This window comes from Serinus canaria, chromosome 1 (assembly GCF_022539315.1).
Source record: "Serinus canaria isolate serCan28SL12 chromosome 1, serCan2020, whole genome shotgun sequence".
Classification (NCBI taxonomy): Eukaryota; Metazoa; Chordata; class Aves; order Passeriformes; family Fringillidae; genus Serinus; species Serinus canaria.
The window spans coordinates 26,944,257-26,958,991 of NC_066313.1; the positions used below are offsets into that span (position 1 = coordinate 26,944,257).

Genomic DNA, 14,735 nt, shown 5'->3' on the forward strand with positions numbered 1-14,735 from the left:
AACTCTCTGTCCATGCCCATGTGCCTTTCTTGGGCACTCTGTGCCCTACATATCTACCCCTAGACCTACATATCTGATCCCCCATATCTATCTGTCAGCCTGTAGCTTTCACCTCTCCCATAACAAGCTAACAAACAAGTAAAAACAGCACAATCAGTGGGATAATTCAGGACTAATTTTATCAGGAGGGTAGCCCAGGATACCAATAGATTCTGGAAGTCAGAGCCCGAAGGAGTTCTGAATGTTGATCTAGAAGGTAAGTTTGGGAATGTTGTGACAAAGTAATTGCCTAGGAGAACAAATCAGCCTTGAACTGCCTAGTCCCACAGAGTGCAGAAAGCAGATGCTTCTGAGAAAGCCATTGGAACTGTTTCTCACTGAATGACCCCTTTTTTTTGGCTCAAGGAGATGAGAAGAGGGAGTGAAAAGCCCAGGAAATTTCAGATGGAACTAAAAGCATGCTGCAGAGATGACAGATTGTCCTGAAAGAAAAATGCTGTTAAAATATGTACACAGAAGTCTTGTGTTTATAGAAGTTACTCCGCTGTCTGTCTGCTAGTGGCAGGTCAAAAAGGCCTTGAGGTCCTACAGCTGTCACTGGCTGCAGTCCTGGTTTGTTTGTCTGTGCTGGCCTTGCTGGGGACAGGCACAGAGGGGCACTGGGTTCTGGGAAGGGCTCCCTGTGGGGAAGACCCTCAGAGGGATGCCTGCTGCTGCTGGAGGAGGGGTTGTCTGTCTGTCAGTCACACCGGCACCCCGCTGTTACTGACAGACAACGGACAGGTCCACGCAGCACCTGTGAGCCCGGGAATCCTGCAGCCCACAAGCCCTGGAGTGGGGACGCAGCCCCAGGCAGCTGTGGCAGCAGGTGTGGGTCCCACTGCTGTCAGACCTGCTCCTGCACCATCATCCTCACTCAAACAGGAGTGGCAAAGGCCACACTAACATCACTTTCCTTCCCAGAGCTCGTGCTTGCGTGCACACGACTACATTAATTTGGAAAAGCCTGCATATCCTGGTGCATGCAGCTGCTCCTCCTGCTCCTGTCCTGTCCCTGAACTGCCAGCATACCTTGGGAGCTTGTTGTGGCCCATCAATCTGCTAAACAAGGCACCATCATGGCTTAAGGACCTGTCCCTTTTAGGAGCTGTTATGAGGGAAAATGAGCACAAAGTCAGTGGTGGTCTGTGTAATGGTCATGCCAAACTGCTTGGCACAATCCCCTCAACAAAACACTACCCCTGTTTCTTCAGTCCAGACTCTTCACTTTAAATAACTGCTTGAGTACCCAAACTCACATGGGTATCTGGAGCAGAGGGATTGTCCTGTACCACCTGATACCTGGATGGGACAAAAAAATCAGGCTGGGTGAACATCTGTTGGGAGGTCCTTTAGCATTGCAGAGATCTCGAGCAGTTCAGATGCTCACCTGAGGTTCTGACAGCTGAACCAACAACCTCTTCACCTAAAAACACCAGCCTTGACTTTTTCAGCAAGAGAATCAGTCTGACAATAAAAGACTAAGCTAATAGGGCTTATTAAAAACCTTGTGTCCCAGTTTCAGCCAGCGTAGAGTTAACTTCTTCTCAGCACAGGGTCCATCAAACCTGGCCTGTCCAGGATAAAGTGCATGGGTAGCAGACAATGCCAGCAGCGGATCTCGGAGAACACGGAGGTGCCTGAGCTGCCTGACAGCTGTCAAAGCCAGGATGCAGCTCTCCTCTCTTGCACAGGCTGGCAGAGGCACACTGAGTGCTCACAAGTGACCAAAGGTTCTGTCCCCAGGCACAGCTGGGACCCACCTGCAGAGAGCTCTCAGGCTCACAGCCCTGCCATCGATGCAGAAGGTCCCTCTGCCTGCTCCCAGGGGGCCTGGCTGGCGTGGCAGCATATGTGGTGGTGCCACTGGGGTGTCTCTAAGTGCACAGCTGCATCCACAGATGCACAGCTTCCAGTTCTCCCATCTGCACAAGTGTAACAAAAATGACAGGCCTTCCTCAGCACTGCTCAGTTCCTCAGTGTCTCTCCTGATCTCAGAAGTTGTGACCCTGCCCTACTCTACTTGAAGCTCACCTGTAAGCACAAACCACTGTAGGCTCTAATCTTATAAATCTCTCTTTTCTGGCAGCTCTCCCGTCTGTGTCTTTTCATTTTCCTCGTTTGTTCCCTAGATGCACGGACTGCCCTGATTGAGAGAAAAGTCATCCACAGAGTGAGTCCTAGTTGGGCTTTACTTTCCATCTGAGTGCAATACTGAAAGCTTCAGCGTGGGCTTCAAGGCAGCACAGAGGTAGAGATTCAAACCAGAGAAGAACAAGCTTGCACAAAACATGTCAAAGCAGATGAGTCCCCAGCTGGAATGGAGTTGGAATGGAGTGCAGCTACATCTTGCCCAAGCCAGGACTTCACAGGCTGTCTTCCACATATCCTGGTTCTCCTTCTCAGGAAGTGTTGGGGGCTTCTTCCTTTGCTAGGTGTGACAAGGGTGTATCTACACTATGCAATGGGATTAATGCCTCTGCACAACACAAACCACAGCAATGAACAACTCTGCAAAGCAGCAAACACAATGACAGACTTATTTTATCAGGTGGTGACAGCTCATCAGAGTAGCCCTGAGACGACAGCATACATGGCAATACTTAAAAAATGACAATGTCAGCAAGAGCTCTGTGTAGTGATGTGGAAATACCACAGAAAGCATGATTTTGGAAAAATATGTGAAGTGCTGACTTTTCCTATTACATCAGTGTTTCTGGTACTACAGTTCCCCATGTTTCTGGGCTGCAGAAAGGAGAAGCACAGGCTTCAGTCCTTTGGACCCAGCTCCAATGTGTGGTCCTCAGTCAGGATCCACAGACCTCCCTGCTCCAGTGGAGGGAGGAGGTTGGACACAGCTGAGGATACACTGCCCTGTCCAGTTCTGCTGAGCTAGGAACACTCGGGCTGAAATAACCCCGTCCCACAGCGCTACCTCCCCAAGCCCCTCCTGCTTCCCAGTTTATTTCTGCCCTCTGAGAGCAGCGTGAGGCAGTGATTTGGTGAATGCTGTCAGACCGGATCTGCCGAGCCGATCCATGTGACTCATGCTCCCCGCAGGCTCTGCAGCAGAGCACTCGCATCCCTCAGCCTTCAGAGCCAAATGACCCTGTGTGCTTCTTTCCATGTTCCCAAGGTCTAGAAGGGGAAAAGCTGTGCACTTCAGCCTCTTCTAATTTCTTTTTATCTTGGGGATGGGAAGGGGGGAGGGGGGTGGGAGAGGGAGGGCAGTATTCAGTGTCCATTTGAATGGCTCATTAGCCTAACGAAGCTGCAGAGAAAGAGTAGCTTCCATCCACCCTCCTCAAAGGTGAGGGCGGAGCTGGAGTACCAGACTCTTCCAAGATGTTCAGTCTCGGACTGGTTCCTTTCTGAGAGTATTCCCAAGTGTGTGTTTCCTAGGAGGAAGCCCGGGGTCTGTAAGTGCGCTCACCTCTGAGCCACACATCCAAACCACAGCCTTTGCCTCATGCATGTCAGCATCCTTCCTTGGCATCCCCGCTGAAGAAGCCTTTGGCTCTCCTTCAGTTCATTTTCCAGCCAGCTTGGCCAAGTCTTAGAGGTACTTCCAGATTTGGAGAATGAAAGAACAGCAGAATAAGAGGTAGTGGCAGAAATTGCCTCACTGGCAAGGCATCAAAAAGGAAGAAAGGAGAAATCCCAGCTCCTCAATGCTTCAGCACCAGCTGGCTCGTGTCAAGGTGCCTGTTTCGGGCTCCAGTGCTGGGAAGTCCCTCCTCTGAGCTTGTGCTGTGGGGAGATGAGGCTCTGGGCATGGACAGCAGGAACAGTGACGCTGGCTGCATGAGGACCGTGGCTCCTGAGAAGCCAGCGCTCCACCTGAAACAACGAGGGGAGCCAGAGAGCTTCCCTGGCGGGGCCAGCTGCATCCAGCATGTCAGCTGTGCTCCTGAAAGCCCAGGCTATGTTTGAATTAAATGATTGTTCTGGCCTTGGGAAACCTCAAACATACCTAGAGAAGCTAAAGGTAAAATGAAAATTGCAATTCAGTGCTATAAATTTAAAGCAAAGAAGTAATTTTAGCTCCTTCCAGATATTGTGGGTTCCCAGACTAATGATTCAAGAGCTCCTAATTATCTTTTCTGTGTATGAGAACAAACAAGTAAGTGTTCGGTAATTTTGGAAAGCAGCATAATTAAATTCTGAAATGACAGTTTTACATCTTTTACAGACTGGAATTCACTGAGCTGGGATACCAGTGATGCCACAAGAGCAAGAGGGATGAAAAAGGGGTCCCTAACACTCAGAAGAGAAGAACACACAAAGCATTACACTGGATGGGAAGGGGGATTGGTGGGGGGAGAAAGAGGACATACACTCCTCCGCAAAACAGCATGCAGCATCACAGCATCATATATTTGACAAGGCTACACTGGCAATTCCTTTTCTCATGGTAAATATCACATACAAATATTTATGTACATGACAGAAAAAAAAATATTTTGAGGGTGCCTGACTGTGTAAAAACATTCAGTGGTAAATAAGCATCCCCAAGTCCAAATCCTAGTTTATACATTGTGAACCCTAAGTATTTCTGTGAAGCTCATAACCAGCACTAGTCCCCTGTCCCCTGATGAGAGCTATTATCAACTGCCCATTTTGCAGATGAAATATCTGAGAAATCTCACTAAATCTTGCTGTACAGTGCTAGAAATAGAACCCAAGGTTTGGATATGACAAATCTACATTGCAGTCGCTGTCACTGGAGGGAGATGCTTGGCTGGATTCTTGTTAGCCATTAACCACACCCTGCTCAGAGAGCCAGGAAGGATGCCAGGAAACCTGCTTGCGAGCACACCAATGTAGCCTCACAGGAGGCTGTATAGGTCGTGTTGGGGCTCTGAGGGTGGATTTAATTGCATCCATGATCTGTGAGAAACATATGAAACCTCCCATGGTCCCTATCAAAGTCCTGAGTAAGAGCTGCAAACCATCAAAACCCTGTGAAGCACATTTGGCTGTCGTGTAAATGTTTCTGCTTTTAGGATTCTGCTGTTTGTTCCTTGGTTAATGAGCTCTGTTCCTTTAAGGATCCAAGGTACCTCTGGGAAGTGCATTTCCCTGGACCTGCAGAGCTGCTGTCCAGAAATAACTGATCTTTATGCAGTGAACTTTTCCAGAAACCATTTCATACCCCAACATTGTAACAACACTGTTTCTTCAGGCCTGGAAGCTTCAGACTATTTAATGAGCTGAGACTTTAGACAGCAGGTTGCTGGTCAGAGTACAGCCTGACTCTGTAGGAATTAAAATTTGCTCCCAGCTGTGTCAGTCCTCTTAAGAGATGAGCCTTGGAGGGGGGGGGGGGTCACATTTCTAGCCTGGACTTCTTAGATACACAGGGAACCCTGCATTGTGAGGCTTCAGGATTTCCAGGTCTGAATATTGGTGCTCCTTTGCATGTGCATTGTCAATATGCAGCATATACATATTTACAATGCACCTCTCACAGAAACCAGTGAAACCAGATGTCTGGAAATCTTTAAAATACACTTAGATGAGATGGATGGACAAGCATCTGCTTGGGAGTGTGACAGCCCTAGGGTAAGAGCTCTTCTTCCAACACAGTTTGTTCTGCTTCACAGTAATCTTAAAATTTTTGCTTTCATTCAAAGTAATAACCCAGACTAATTTGCAAACACAAGAAGCTTCCTTGAGACTGGAGGGCTGCTCCCATCCAGCTCTGCTCACCAATTTCTGTCAGGTGTAGCCTAAGCCAGGAAGAGATGCTGGGCTGCAGCTTGCCCCTTCCTGTGTGAGAGGAGGCAGGCAGACAGTACAGAAAGCGCTGGAAGCTTGGTTTGCTGTTTCCTGAAAGAACACGAGGGTTTATTCACCCACACAAGCAGGTGAATAACAACTCATGCTAAGGAGACTCAACTCCTGAATCAGAGGAGGACAGTGATGTGGAAGTTATCACATTGAGCAATTCATCCAAATGACACAATTGAAGCTGCACAAATGTTTACATTTGTGGATACAGACCTTCTCACTTCAAGGCATAAACCTCCTGCAAATGCTACAGGTTGAAAAGTGACACGGGGGGACACTACTGTCCCTTCTCACTTCTTTGGCTCCTGCTGTTGCTGGACTGGCGACTGAGCTGAAGCACCTCAAGACTGCTCCTCTGTGGGAGTTCCTCATGCCAAAAAAAAAAAAAAAGCCAGATCATGGCAGCATTGTCACCACCTATCTTCCTCAAAAATATCTCTTACCACCTACCTGATACCAAGCTGGATCTATTCTAGTGGTTCCTCATTCTACCCACTGTCTCCAAAAGAGATCCTACTCACAACAGCTACTGCAATACAAATCCTTTTTTCACCTCTGGAACTGCCTTTGCTGCTGCCCCTGGGCCCGAGAACCAGCAGTACCTCCAGCTTTCTTCCTCTGGAGCCTCTCCTTCTGCTGATCCTACCAATCCTAGACAAAATTCCTTGCTATCTAAGACACTTGGGGTCACCTCAGCCAATACTGAGAATGATAAATGAAATCTGCCCTGTCAGCAGGGTGATAAAACAGAGCAGATCCTGGATCTGTCGGTCCACTTTAGCAAACAGGGTGGTGAAGCAGGAGCAGATCTGCACAGGGAAACAGCTGATGATGAAGACTTTTTGGTCACACACTGTAAATGTCTGGGGATTTACTTCAGACTAGCCCTAGCCCAAAGCTAAGCTGAATACTCACAGTGGTCAGAGCACATTTGCTGCACATCTTGCAGGTCCTTTCACCTAAATTTTTCATGTTGTCCTGCTCCAAACTGAGGCGCTAATGCACCCTAACTGTCCACCAACACGGATTCCTATCCCAGTTCTGATGGAGGAAAGGAGGACAGAGATATTGGCAGACAACAGGCCCTAAAACGAATGAAGACAAGGAAGGTATTGGTGCCTTCACTCCAGCAGTAAGATGGGTGACAGGAAAATGAGATGTCTTTTGTCTAGTGAAGACTTTCTAGCCAGGATTGCCCGGGCTGAAGTGACACAGCTGGAAGGGGAGTTTTACCCCTCTGACATGACCAAAACATTGCTCTGAGCAGTACTCCATCTGCTGTCCTCTCTTCCCTCTTTCCCCTGTCTGTAGGACCACGCTGTTGGTTGGTGATGGAAGAGGCCACCACAGCAGCTGTGCAAACCGAGGCACCTGTGAATCCGATGCTCTGGGCACCTTGCCTTCCAAGCACCCTTTGCAGCAGCAGCTCTTTGCCTTTCCTCTCACTTCGCAACATCCCCCCCCCCACTTCTCGCACGGCCGGGGTGCCTCCTCATATCCCTCTTCGGGAAAGGGAGCGGGTGCCTTCTGGTCCTGCGAGCGGCCCTGTGGGGCCGGCCGCCCCGGCCCGTGGGGCAGGAGGGCTGCACACGACGGGGAGCCGCCGTGCCTGGGCCATGTCCAAGGCGGGCTCCGGGAGCACGGCCGGCCGCAGCCCGCCCCGTCTCCGCGGCCCGTCGGGAGCAGCGGAGGGGCCGGTGCCGGGGCGGGGGCCGATGCCGGGGCGGCGGCTCCCGCGCCCGTCCGCCCGTCCCGCCCCCTGGCTGCTCGGCCCGGCGGTGCTCCCGCCGCCGTCCCCCGCCGGCGCTCCCCGCCCCTCGCCCCTCGCCGAGCCCCGCCCGGCGGTGGCCGGAGCGCGGGGCCGGGGCGGCTGCCTGCGGCGGCCGGAGCTGCGGCGGCGGCCGGGCCGGGGGCCGGCACAGCCGGGCAGAGGCGCGCACAGCCGCGCGGGGCGCCCGTCGCCATGGCAGCGCTTGCTCCGGCGAGAGGTAAGATGGGTCCCCCCGGCCCCCGCCGCCGCCGCCGCCGCGATCGGCCCCCGCTCCGCCGCCGGCGGCCCCCGCTCCGCCGGGCGCAGGGCGGCGCCGCCGCCGCCGGGCACGGCCGCTCCCCGGGGCGCCCCGCGGGCTCCGCGGCCCCCGCCCAGCCCAGCCCAGCCCAGCCCTGGCCGGGCCGCTGCTCTCCGCCGCCGCCGGGCGAGGCTCGGGGCGGCTGGAGCCCCGCCGTGGCCGGGAGCCGAGCGGGGGGAGAGGGGAGGGGGCGGCGGGGCAGCGGAGTGCCTCGGCCCGGCCGGCCGCGTCTCCCGGCACCCCGGTTTTCTCCGCGCTTCTTTGCAATCATTCTGGGTCACCTTCCTCTGCGAGCCCCCTCCCTCGCCTCCCCCTGCATCAGCGGCCCCGCGAGCGTCTCCCGTGCTCTCCCCCGCTGGTGGGATGGACCCAGGGCGGTGGGGTGCACCCAGGGAGCATGGCCAGGTGAGGACGGGTTTCCCCGACCTGGGCATCCTGCGTTAGCTCGGGGGCACTCCGGTCTCTGCGAGCGGGAGGACCACAGCTTGAAGCAGAATTGGGCCCCAGAGCCAGCAGAAGCAGGAGGATTCCAGCCTCATCGAGGGACCGGTGTGGGCCAGCAGAACAAACTGGGGTGGGAAGGGCAGCAGAAGGAGAAGCTGCGAGGAAATTCATCCCCCTGGGATTATCAGAGACGGGTAGTTCTGTAACTGTCTCCAGAGGCCACAGGCCTAACTGCAAGAGTGGTGATACTGGGGGGGAAAAGATGAAACAGAGTAGAATGGGGGCATCGCCAGTCCAGTCATGGCAAACTGCTCCAAGCAGGGAAGAAAAGAGGTGAAGCCTCAGTTGGTCACAGAGAGGGTGAGAAAATATGGAGAAGCAGAAGGAAAGGGTGGTGGGAACTGAGCCATTAGCTCAGGCTTGGGTACTGAGCCATCAACATAGAGATTAAGTTTACATTTGCTCTGGTCAAGACACAGATCAGGCCAGTACCTTCCTGGAATATACTGCTTGGGTGTCCCCTGTGGATGAAGACACAGAAGGGGGTCTGAGCTGGTAGGACCAAGGAAGGCAAAGGTAAGCAGTCTCAGGAATAGGTTAGTAGTCCTATTCCCTGGGCTTGTGACTGTGGGGGTCTCTGGAGAGAAGAATTGCTCCAGCAGAAACATGTGGCTGAAAGACTTGTGTGTTAAGAATGTGGAATGGCAGGGTACTATTGGAATGGTGGAATGCACCTATGGATGGGAGCAGCAGGTTAAAAACCAGATCACTGGCCAAGAGAAGCTGAGGTCCAATGGCTGTTGCAGCTGTGGGAGCTGTACAGCTGAAACGAGGGGTGTAGCAGCACATGCATGGGAATGGCAGGGCTGGAATTGCAAGGGATGGTGCAGATCAGACCTTCCATGCAACATTTTGGGTAGGGAGCCTAGGACTGGAAGGGCAGGGAGCATGGTGTGTCTCAGCAGCACTGGATTGAGTTGGTGGAGACCAGAGTCCAGCCTGAGCTGTGCAGGGAGTGGTGCAAATTTGGCTCTTCTGTTCCATGAAAGACACAGGGAATGCTCCACTCTGTCTAAATCATGACAAGGTGTTAGTGTGGGCAAGGAGAGAGAGAGAGAGAGAGAGAGAGGGAGAGATCTGGGAAGATAGAATGATCTTAAATTACTTTTTCTCTTTTCTTTCTTCTACAGTGAAACTCATGCCCTGAATCTCCAAGGGAACCTTTGAAAAGGATCTTCCCCTCCCTGCCATCTCCTTATTGTTTGCCAGCTGTGCCCTGCGCAGGAGAGCTTTAAAGACCAGCAAAAAGAGAACAGCGAAAAGGACAATGTTGTGAGAGTGCAGTGAGGTCCTGGGTAGGGAGCCCTTTGAATCTTGTTTCTCATGCTTCCCTCTTCATTGATAGCTCTCTGACAGCCTTGGCAGGAACCTCTACCTGGCCACAAGCACAGTGGCATTTGGTGAGAGGGGAATTACACTCACTGCACCACCCTCACTTTTTCATCAGGTCCTCTGCTCTTTTTCCTGTCATCTCTGAATCTCTTGCTTAGATCCTCATTCCCTAGGACACTGGGAAGCAGGCACTTGCTTCTGCCAAACTGTTTGGAGTCCCTAGAAGTTCCTGTTTGTGTGTGGCCTTCAGCAGTCCCAGCAGAAGGTGGCCTCTGAGTCAGAAGGTGTCTGGAGGGCACATGAAGTAAGGAGAGCTTTTTATCTGGGAGAAGAGTGGAGGAGAGTGATGTAATAGATGGGGAGGAAAAAAAAAAAGTGAGCCCAAGCGAGTGAGGGAAGAAGCACTGGCAAGTGTTCATGAGAGAGAAAAAAGGTGGAAGAAAGAAAAAGAAAGAGAACAAGGGGAAAAAAACGGATGAAAAAGTTAGAACAAGGGGAAGAAATATAATCATATAGGAGGGAAAGGGAAGACTGGAAGCGAGACAGAGTTGACGGCTGTTCTGCCTGGCACCTGGTGGCAATGCCTTGAGAAACCCTTCCAACGTGCAAACAACTCACACTGCAGCAGCAGATGAGGAGAGACGTGGCTCCCCCAGTGCCGAGTCCCACTCACCCTCTTACAATATCCCAGCAGCAGAGGCAGGGTGCAGTCTAGCAGGGTTGGCAGCATGGGGGACTCTGAATCAGAGTCCACCTTGCACAACAACTCACTGTGGTGGCTGGCATGTGGGATGTTAGCTCTGTTGGCCAACTCTTGGATTATCCTCAGCATCACGGCCAAACAACAGAAACACAAGCCTCTGGAGCTGCTGCTGTGCTTCCTTGCTGGCACACACATCCTTATGGCAGCAGTACCCCTCACCACCTATGCCGTGGTGCAGCTGCGGCGCGAGTCCTCCGACTACGACTGGAACGAAAGCATCTGCAAGGTCTTTGTCTCCACCTACTACACCCTGGCGCTGGCCACCTGCTTCACAGTGGCCTCCCTCTCCTACCACCGGATGTGGATGGTGAGGTGGCCAGTCAACTACCGCCTGAGCAATGCCAAGAAGCAGGCTCTGCACGCAGTCATGGGGATCTGGATGGTGTCCTTCATCCTCTCCACCCTGCCCTCCATCGGCTGGCACAACAACGGCGAGCGCTACTATGCCCGTGGCTGCCAGTTCATTGTCAGCAAAATAGGGCTGGGCTTCGGTGTCTGCTTTAGCCTCCTGCTGCTCGGAGGAATCGTCATGGGCTTGGTGTGCGTGGGTATCACCTTCTACCAAACCCTGTGGGCACACAGAAGACGCCGGCGGTGCCACCATCAGAGGGCAGAAGAAGCGTCATCGTGCTCTTCATCAGCACACGCCACTTTCAATGTGCCAGCCATTGTGGTGGAGGATGTACGAGGCAAAAGGAGGTCTTCACTGGACGGCTCCGAGTCAGCCAAGACCTCCTTGCAGATGACCAACCTCATAAGCGCCATTGTCTTCCTGTATGACACGCTCACTGGGGTGCCTATCTTGGTAAGCATCCAGTTCTCCCTTTGCCTTCAGAGTCTGCAGTTAAAGCAGATTTGCTTTTCTCTCAAGTTTTAGAGAAGGATCTCTCCTGTCCCACCAGCCGCAGAACTGCCGCATCTGAATCTGTGTTATTCTGAGCGGTGGTTTTAAAAAGATTGCAGTAATTCTCTCATCCTTCCGCAGCAGCATTTTCTTAAATCTAAGCTTGGGGAATACACACCACACAGCTAAAACCACTGTGCGAGTTTTAAGTGGCTAAGAGGAGAGGAAATTATTCTGCAAACTTACTTGTAAAAACAATGAGATTTCTGTTTCTCCAGTTTGCTTCTGGAGAACTGATACACCAGCTTTAACAGCTGATGGCTGATGCATCCAATTGTTTTTCCTTCTGCTTGTGTGGCTGTAGGCAGCATTCAGGTTTTGGCTAGCCGGTCGATTCTGTGCAAAATTGGAGAGCTGGAGAAGTTCTCAAAAAGAACCCTTAAAAGGTGAGAGGCTGAGTCACAGATTATTTTTTTCCCCAGCGGCTGTGTCCTTTGTTAGCACCTATTTAGCTCCAGCTGGTAATGAGCACAGGAAGAAGGGATGCTAGCACCAGGTCTCATGTTAGAATATGGAATATGGTCCAGCAAACGTGGGCAAGACCCCAGGAGCAGGTTTTCAAGGGGACACAGGATAATTACTTGATGAATCTTTTAGAGACAGATTATGTTCTACTACAGAATTGATTTGTGTTACCCTTCTGCCTTGATTCCTACTTCTGCCTCCTTGGCCTTGTTGCTTTTTCTTACCTTAAAGGTCGTGAGCTTTTTCAGCCTGCGCTATGATACGGCCCCCACCTGGATGGTTCTGGCTGTGCTCTGGTGTTCCATGGTGCAGACCTTGCTGCTCCCCTCTTTCATCTGGTCCTGCGAGCGCTACCGAGCAGATGTCCGCACCGTGTGGGAGCAGTGTGTGGCTATCATGTCTGAGGAAGACACAGAGGATGGTAAGCTCCTCACCAACCCACAGTCACCTCTCTTCACTAACCAACCTCCCCAAAAGACTACAGAGGAAAGAGGAGGGGTCTTTGGGAAAAGGATCTTGTGGTGTTGTGGGTGGCTCAGTGACATTGATGTCACAGCTTGAAGTCAGCAACCACAAGAAAATTTATTCCGTGGAGAGCTCTGCCCGCTCGCAGCCTTAGGACTAGCATCCAGGAAGCATTAGTGCAACATCCTCCTCACTAGTTGCAAGCATAGATACATTGTGTGTGGCTGCCAAACCACAACCAAAGTGACATGCTGGGCCTCAGCCCAACTTGCTCATTCAAGGGTCCAAGACCTGGCAGTGAGCATTCAAAGGCAAGACAGAAGAAATAGGGCACTGAGTGGGTGCTTTAGTGCTGCCGCAAGCAGAAAGACAAGGTCCTTGTTCAGAGGTGAGCCCTGAGGGCTGCAAGTAGGGCAGCATGTGTCAGATAAGCATTAGGATGGTGTCCAGGTGCCCTGATAATGCTCCTCTTCTGACTGAAAAGTGTTGACTGCCGTTCTTGTCTCTGCCAACAGATGGTGTGTGTGATGATTATGGAGATGGCAGGATCTGCAAAGTGAGATTCGATGCGAACGGCGCCGCAGCTGCGAAGCGAGACTCTCGGGACATCAAGCTGCTGCCCATGCACCACATGTTGTTGCCCCAGGACAAGGTGCATTACCTGCAGGTGAGCCAAGAGCTAGCGGGGCAGCCCCACAACCCACTTCCTTCTCTGTCAGGTTCCCACGCCTTTGTGTCCTCTTGACTCTCTTCTCTGAGAACCTCAGCTACTCCCTTCCTGTTCTGACTCTTCGAGTCTTCCATCACCTGCCCCCTTCTCTGTTTTCCAGGTCCCTATCTCACGGAGAATGTCACATGATGAAACTAACATCTTCTCCGCCCACCGCTCTGCTCCATCCTTCCTACACAAGTGGTCTTCATCTGACGACATCCGCATCTCCACCCCCCGCAAGCCTGGGGGCCCTGGTTTCTTGCCTCCCCAGCTGCATGACTACCAGCACCGCCGGCGGCCCCCAGAAGATGAGCTGACGACCCTACGGCAGTTTTTGGAGGGGGGGCTGTTGCCCCGGGGCTCCAGCTCCAGCGCCTGCTTCTTCCGAGATGAGATCACCACATTCATCGACGAGACACCGCAGCCCACCCCAGCCTGCAGCCCACGGCACTCCCGTCTCCTGCTCGCATCACGCCGCGACCGTCGCCTCTCCCTTGGCAGCAGGGAGGAGGAGAATTCCGACCGGCCACGGCGCTGCTCCGTGCTTGGCAATGAAGTCTGGCATCTGCAGGACGGAGAGCAGGCACCATGTGAAAGGACCCCAGAGGCCTGCGAGCCACAGACCTTCCAGGACCCCAAACTATGAGAGACAGCATCAAAAACATTCAGTGCCATCACAGTTTTTAAATAAAACTTCAAGCGTTCCCTTTGTCCCGGGACCCAATCACTAATTTGCATTCTCATCTTTCTCGCCAGCAGGCAGAAAACACGGCACCCCGTGCTGGTGGGGACAAGAGAAGTGGGACAGATCCGCAGACAGGAGCACAACGGACGGACAGACAGCCTGTGCCTGCTCTCAGGTTACAAACACATCCACCGCTGCCACCGCCACTTGGCACCCTTGCCAGTCCCGTCCCTTTGTGAACTCCACCCTCGCATCCGCTCTGCCCTAAGAGACAAGGCAGGCGCAGAATGGTATTAAAATTCTATATTTGGAGTGTCAATCGTGTGTCTGTTTTTAAAATACTATATTAGTAATAATTTTGTTTCCATAGAAACAAAATGATTGGCCCGGTGTTTAATGAAGCTTCACAGGCTTCTGGAAGGGAAATGCAGAATGTGCGAGGCTCCTTTCCTCCCTCTTCATCCTTTCTTGTCAGTTTCTCTGAAAGGCAGCAGATGCTTAGCAGCCCAGGAAAGTGAATGATGCCCTTAGAGGAGTTGTCATGGGAGACTGGGTGAAAGGTCTTCTGTCCATTTCAGATGTGGTGCTAAACTGGAGAGGCCTCGGATTTCTAACATTGCTCAGCAAAAGGTTATGCTTTGAGACAACTCCAGGCTTGGAAAGAATTAAATTCTCTCCAAGAAGTTCCTGACCCTTAACATCTTATTTCACCAGTGCAAACTGTTGATTCCAGTGCAAACTTTGTGTGAAACTTCAGATGGCCCGAACTTCACAGCCTAACAGGAAAGCTGACAGAGGCTTCTTGGGGAAGTCCCCCTCAACGGCCCACACCAGCAAAGCTGGAAGTGGTGAGGTCTGGAGCAGGCTCCTGCCCCAGACACAATTCTTGGCAGGGAGATGCAAGAGTAATGTGTGGGAGATGGACCTTCTGGCTGGTGCTGGCTGTAGTTCCAGCCAAGGGCAAAGGTTTGGCATTGTCCCAGGGGAGGCAGTGTCAGAGGGAG

At 52.3% G+C, this 14,735-nt stretch overlaps 1 protein-coding gene across 3 annotated transcripts; it reads left to right on the forward strand.

Moving 5' to 3' along the window:
• Nucleotides 1–7,672: 7,672 nt before the first annotated feature.
• GPR162 (G protein-coupled receptor 162) lies at nucleotides 7,673–14,050 on the forward strand. Of its 3 annotated transcripts, XM_050977519.1 has the most exons (6): nucleotides 7,673–7,820; nucleotides 8,819–8,921; nucleotides 9,536–11,305; nucleotides 12,101–12,290; nucleotides 12,850–13,001; nucleotides 13,165–14,050. In XM_050977519.1, exons 3-6 carry the CDS (start codon nucleotides 10,466–10,468, stop codon nucleotides 13,690–13,692), a joined length of 1,710 nt encoding a protein of 569 aa, XP_050833476.1. In that variant the 5' UTR covers nucleotides 7,673–7,820; nucleotides 8,819–8,921; nucleotides 9,536–10,465; the 3' UTR covers nucleotides 13,693–14,050. The 3 variants fall into 3 exon arrangements, with proteins under 3 accessions (XP_050833476.1, XP_050833483.1, XP_009100871.1); XM_050977526.1 differs by lacking the exon at nucleotides 8,819–8,921 and having other exon boundaries at nucleotides 7,729–7,820; XM_009102623.4 differs by lacking the exon at nucleotides 7,673–7,820 and having other exon boundaries at nucleotides 8,155–8,921.
• The last annotated feature ends 685 nt before the right edge of the window (nucleotides 14,051–14,735 follow it).

Bases quoted from the DNA above. Each gene is read 5' to 3' on its own strand.
- GPR162 (XM_050977519.1), top strand. From the start codon at position 10,466: ATGGGGGACTCTGAATCAGAGTCCACCTTGCACAACAACTCACTGTGG. The intron at 12,291-12,849 runs GTAAGCTCCTCA...CTCTGCCAACAG, and splicing joins TGAGGAAGACACAGAGGATG to ATGGTGTGTGTGATGATTAT. The intron at 13,002-13,164 runs GTGAGCCAAGAG...TCTGTTTTCCAG, and splicing joins ACAAGGTGCATTACCTGCAG to GTCCCTATCTCACGGAGAAT.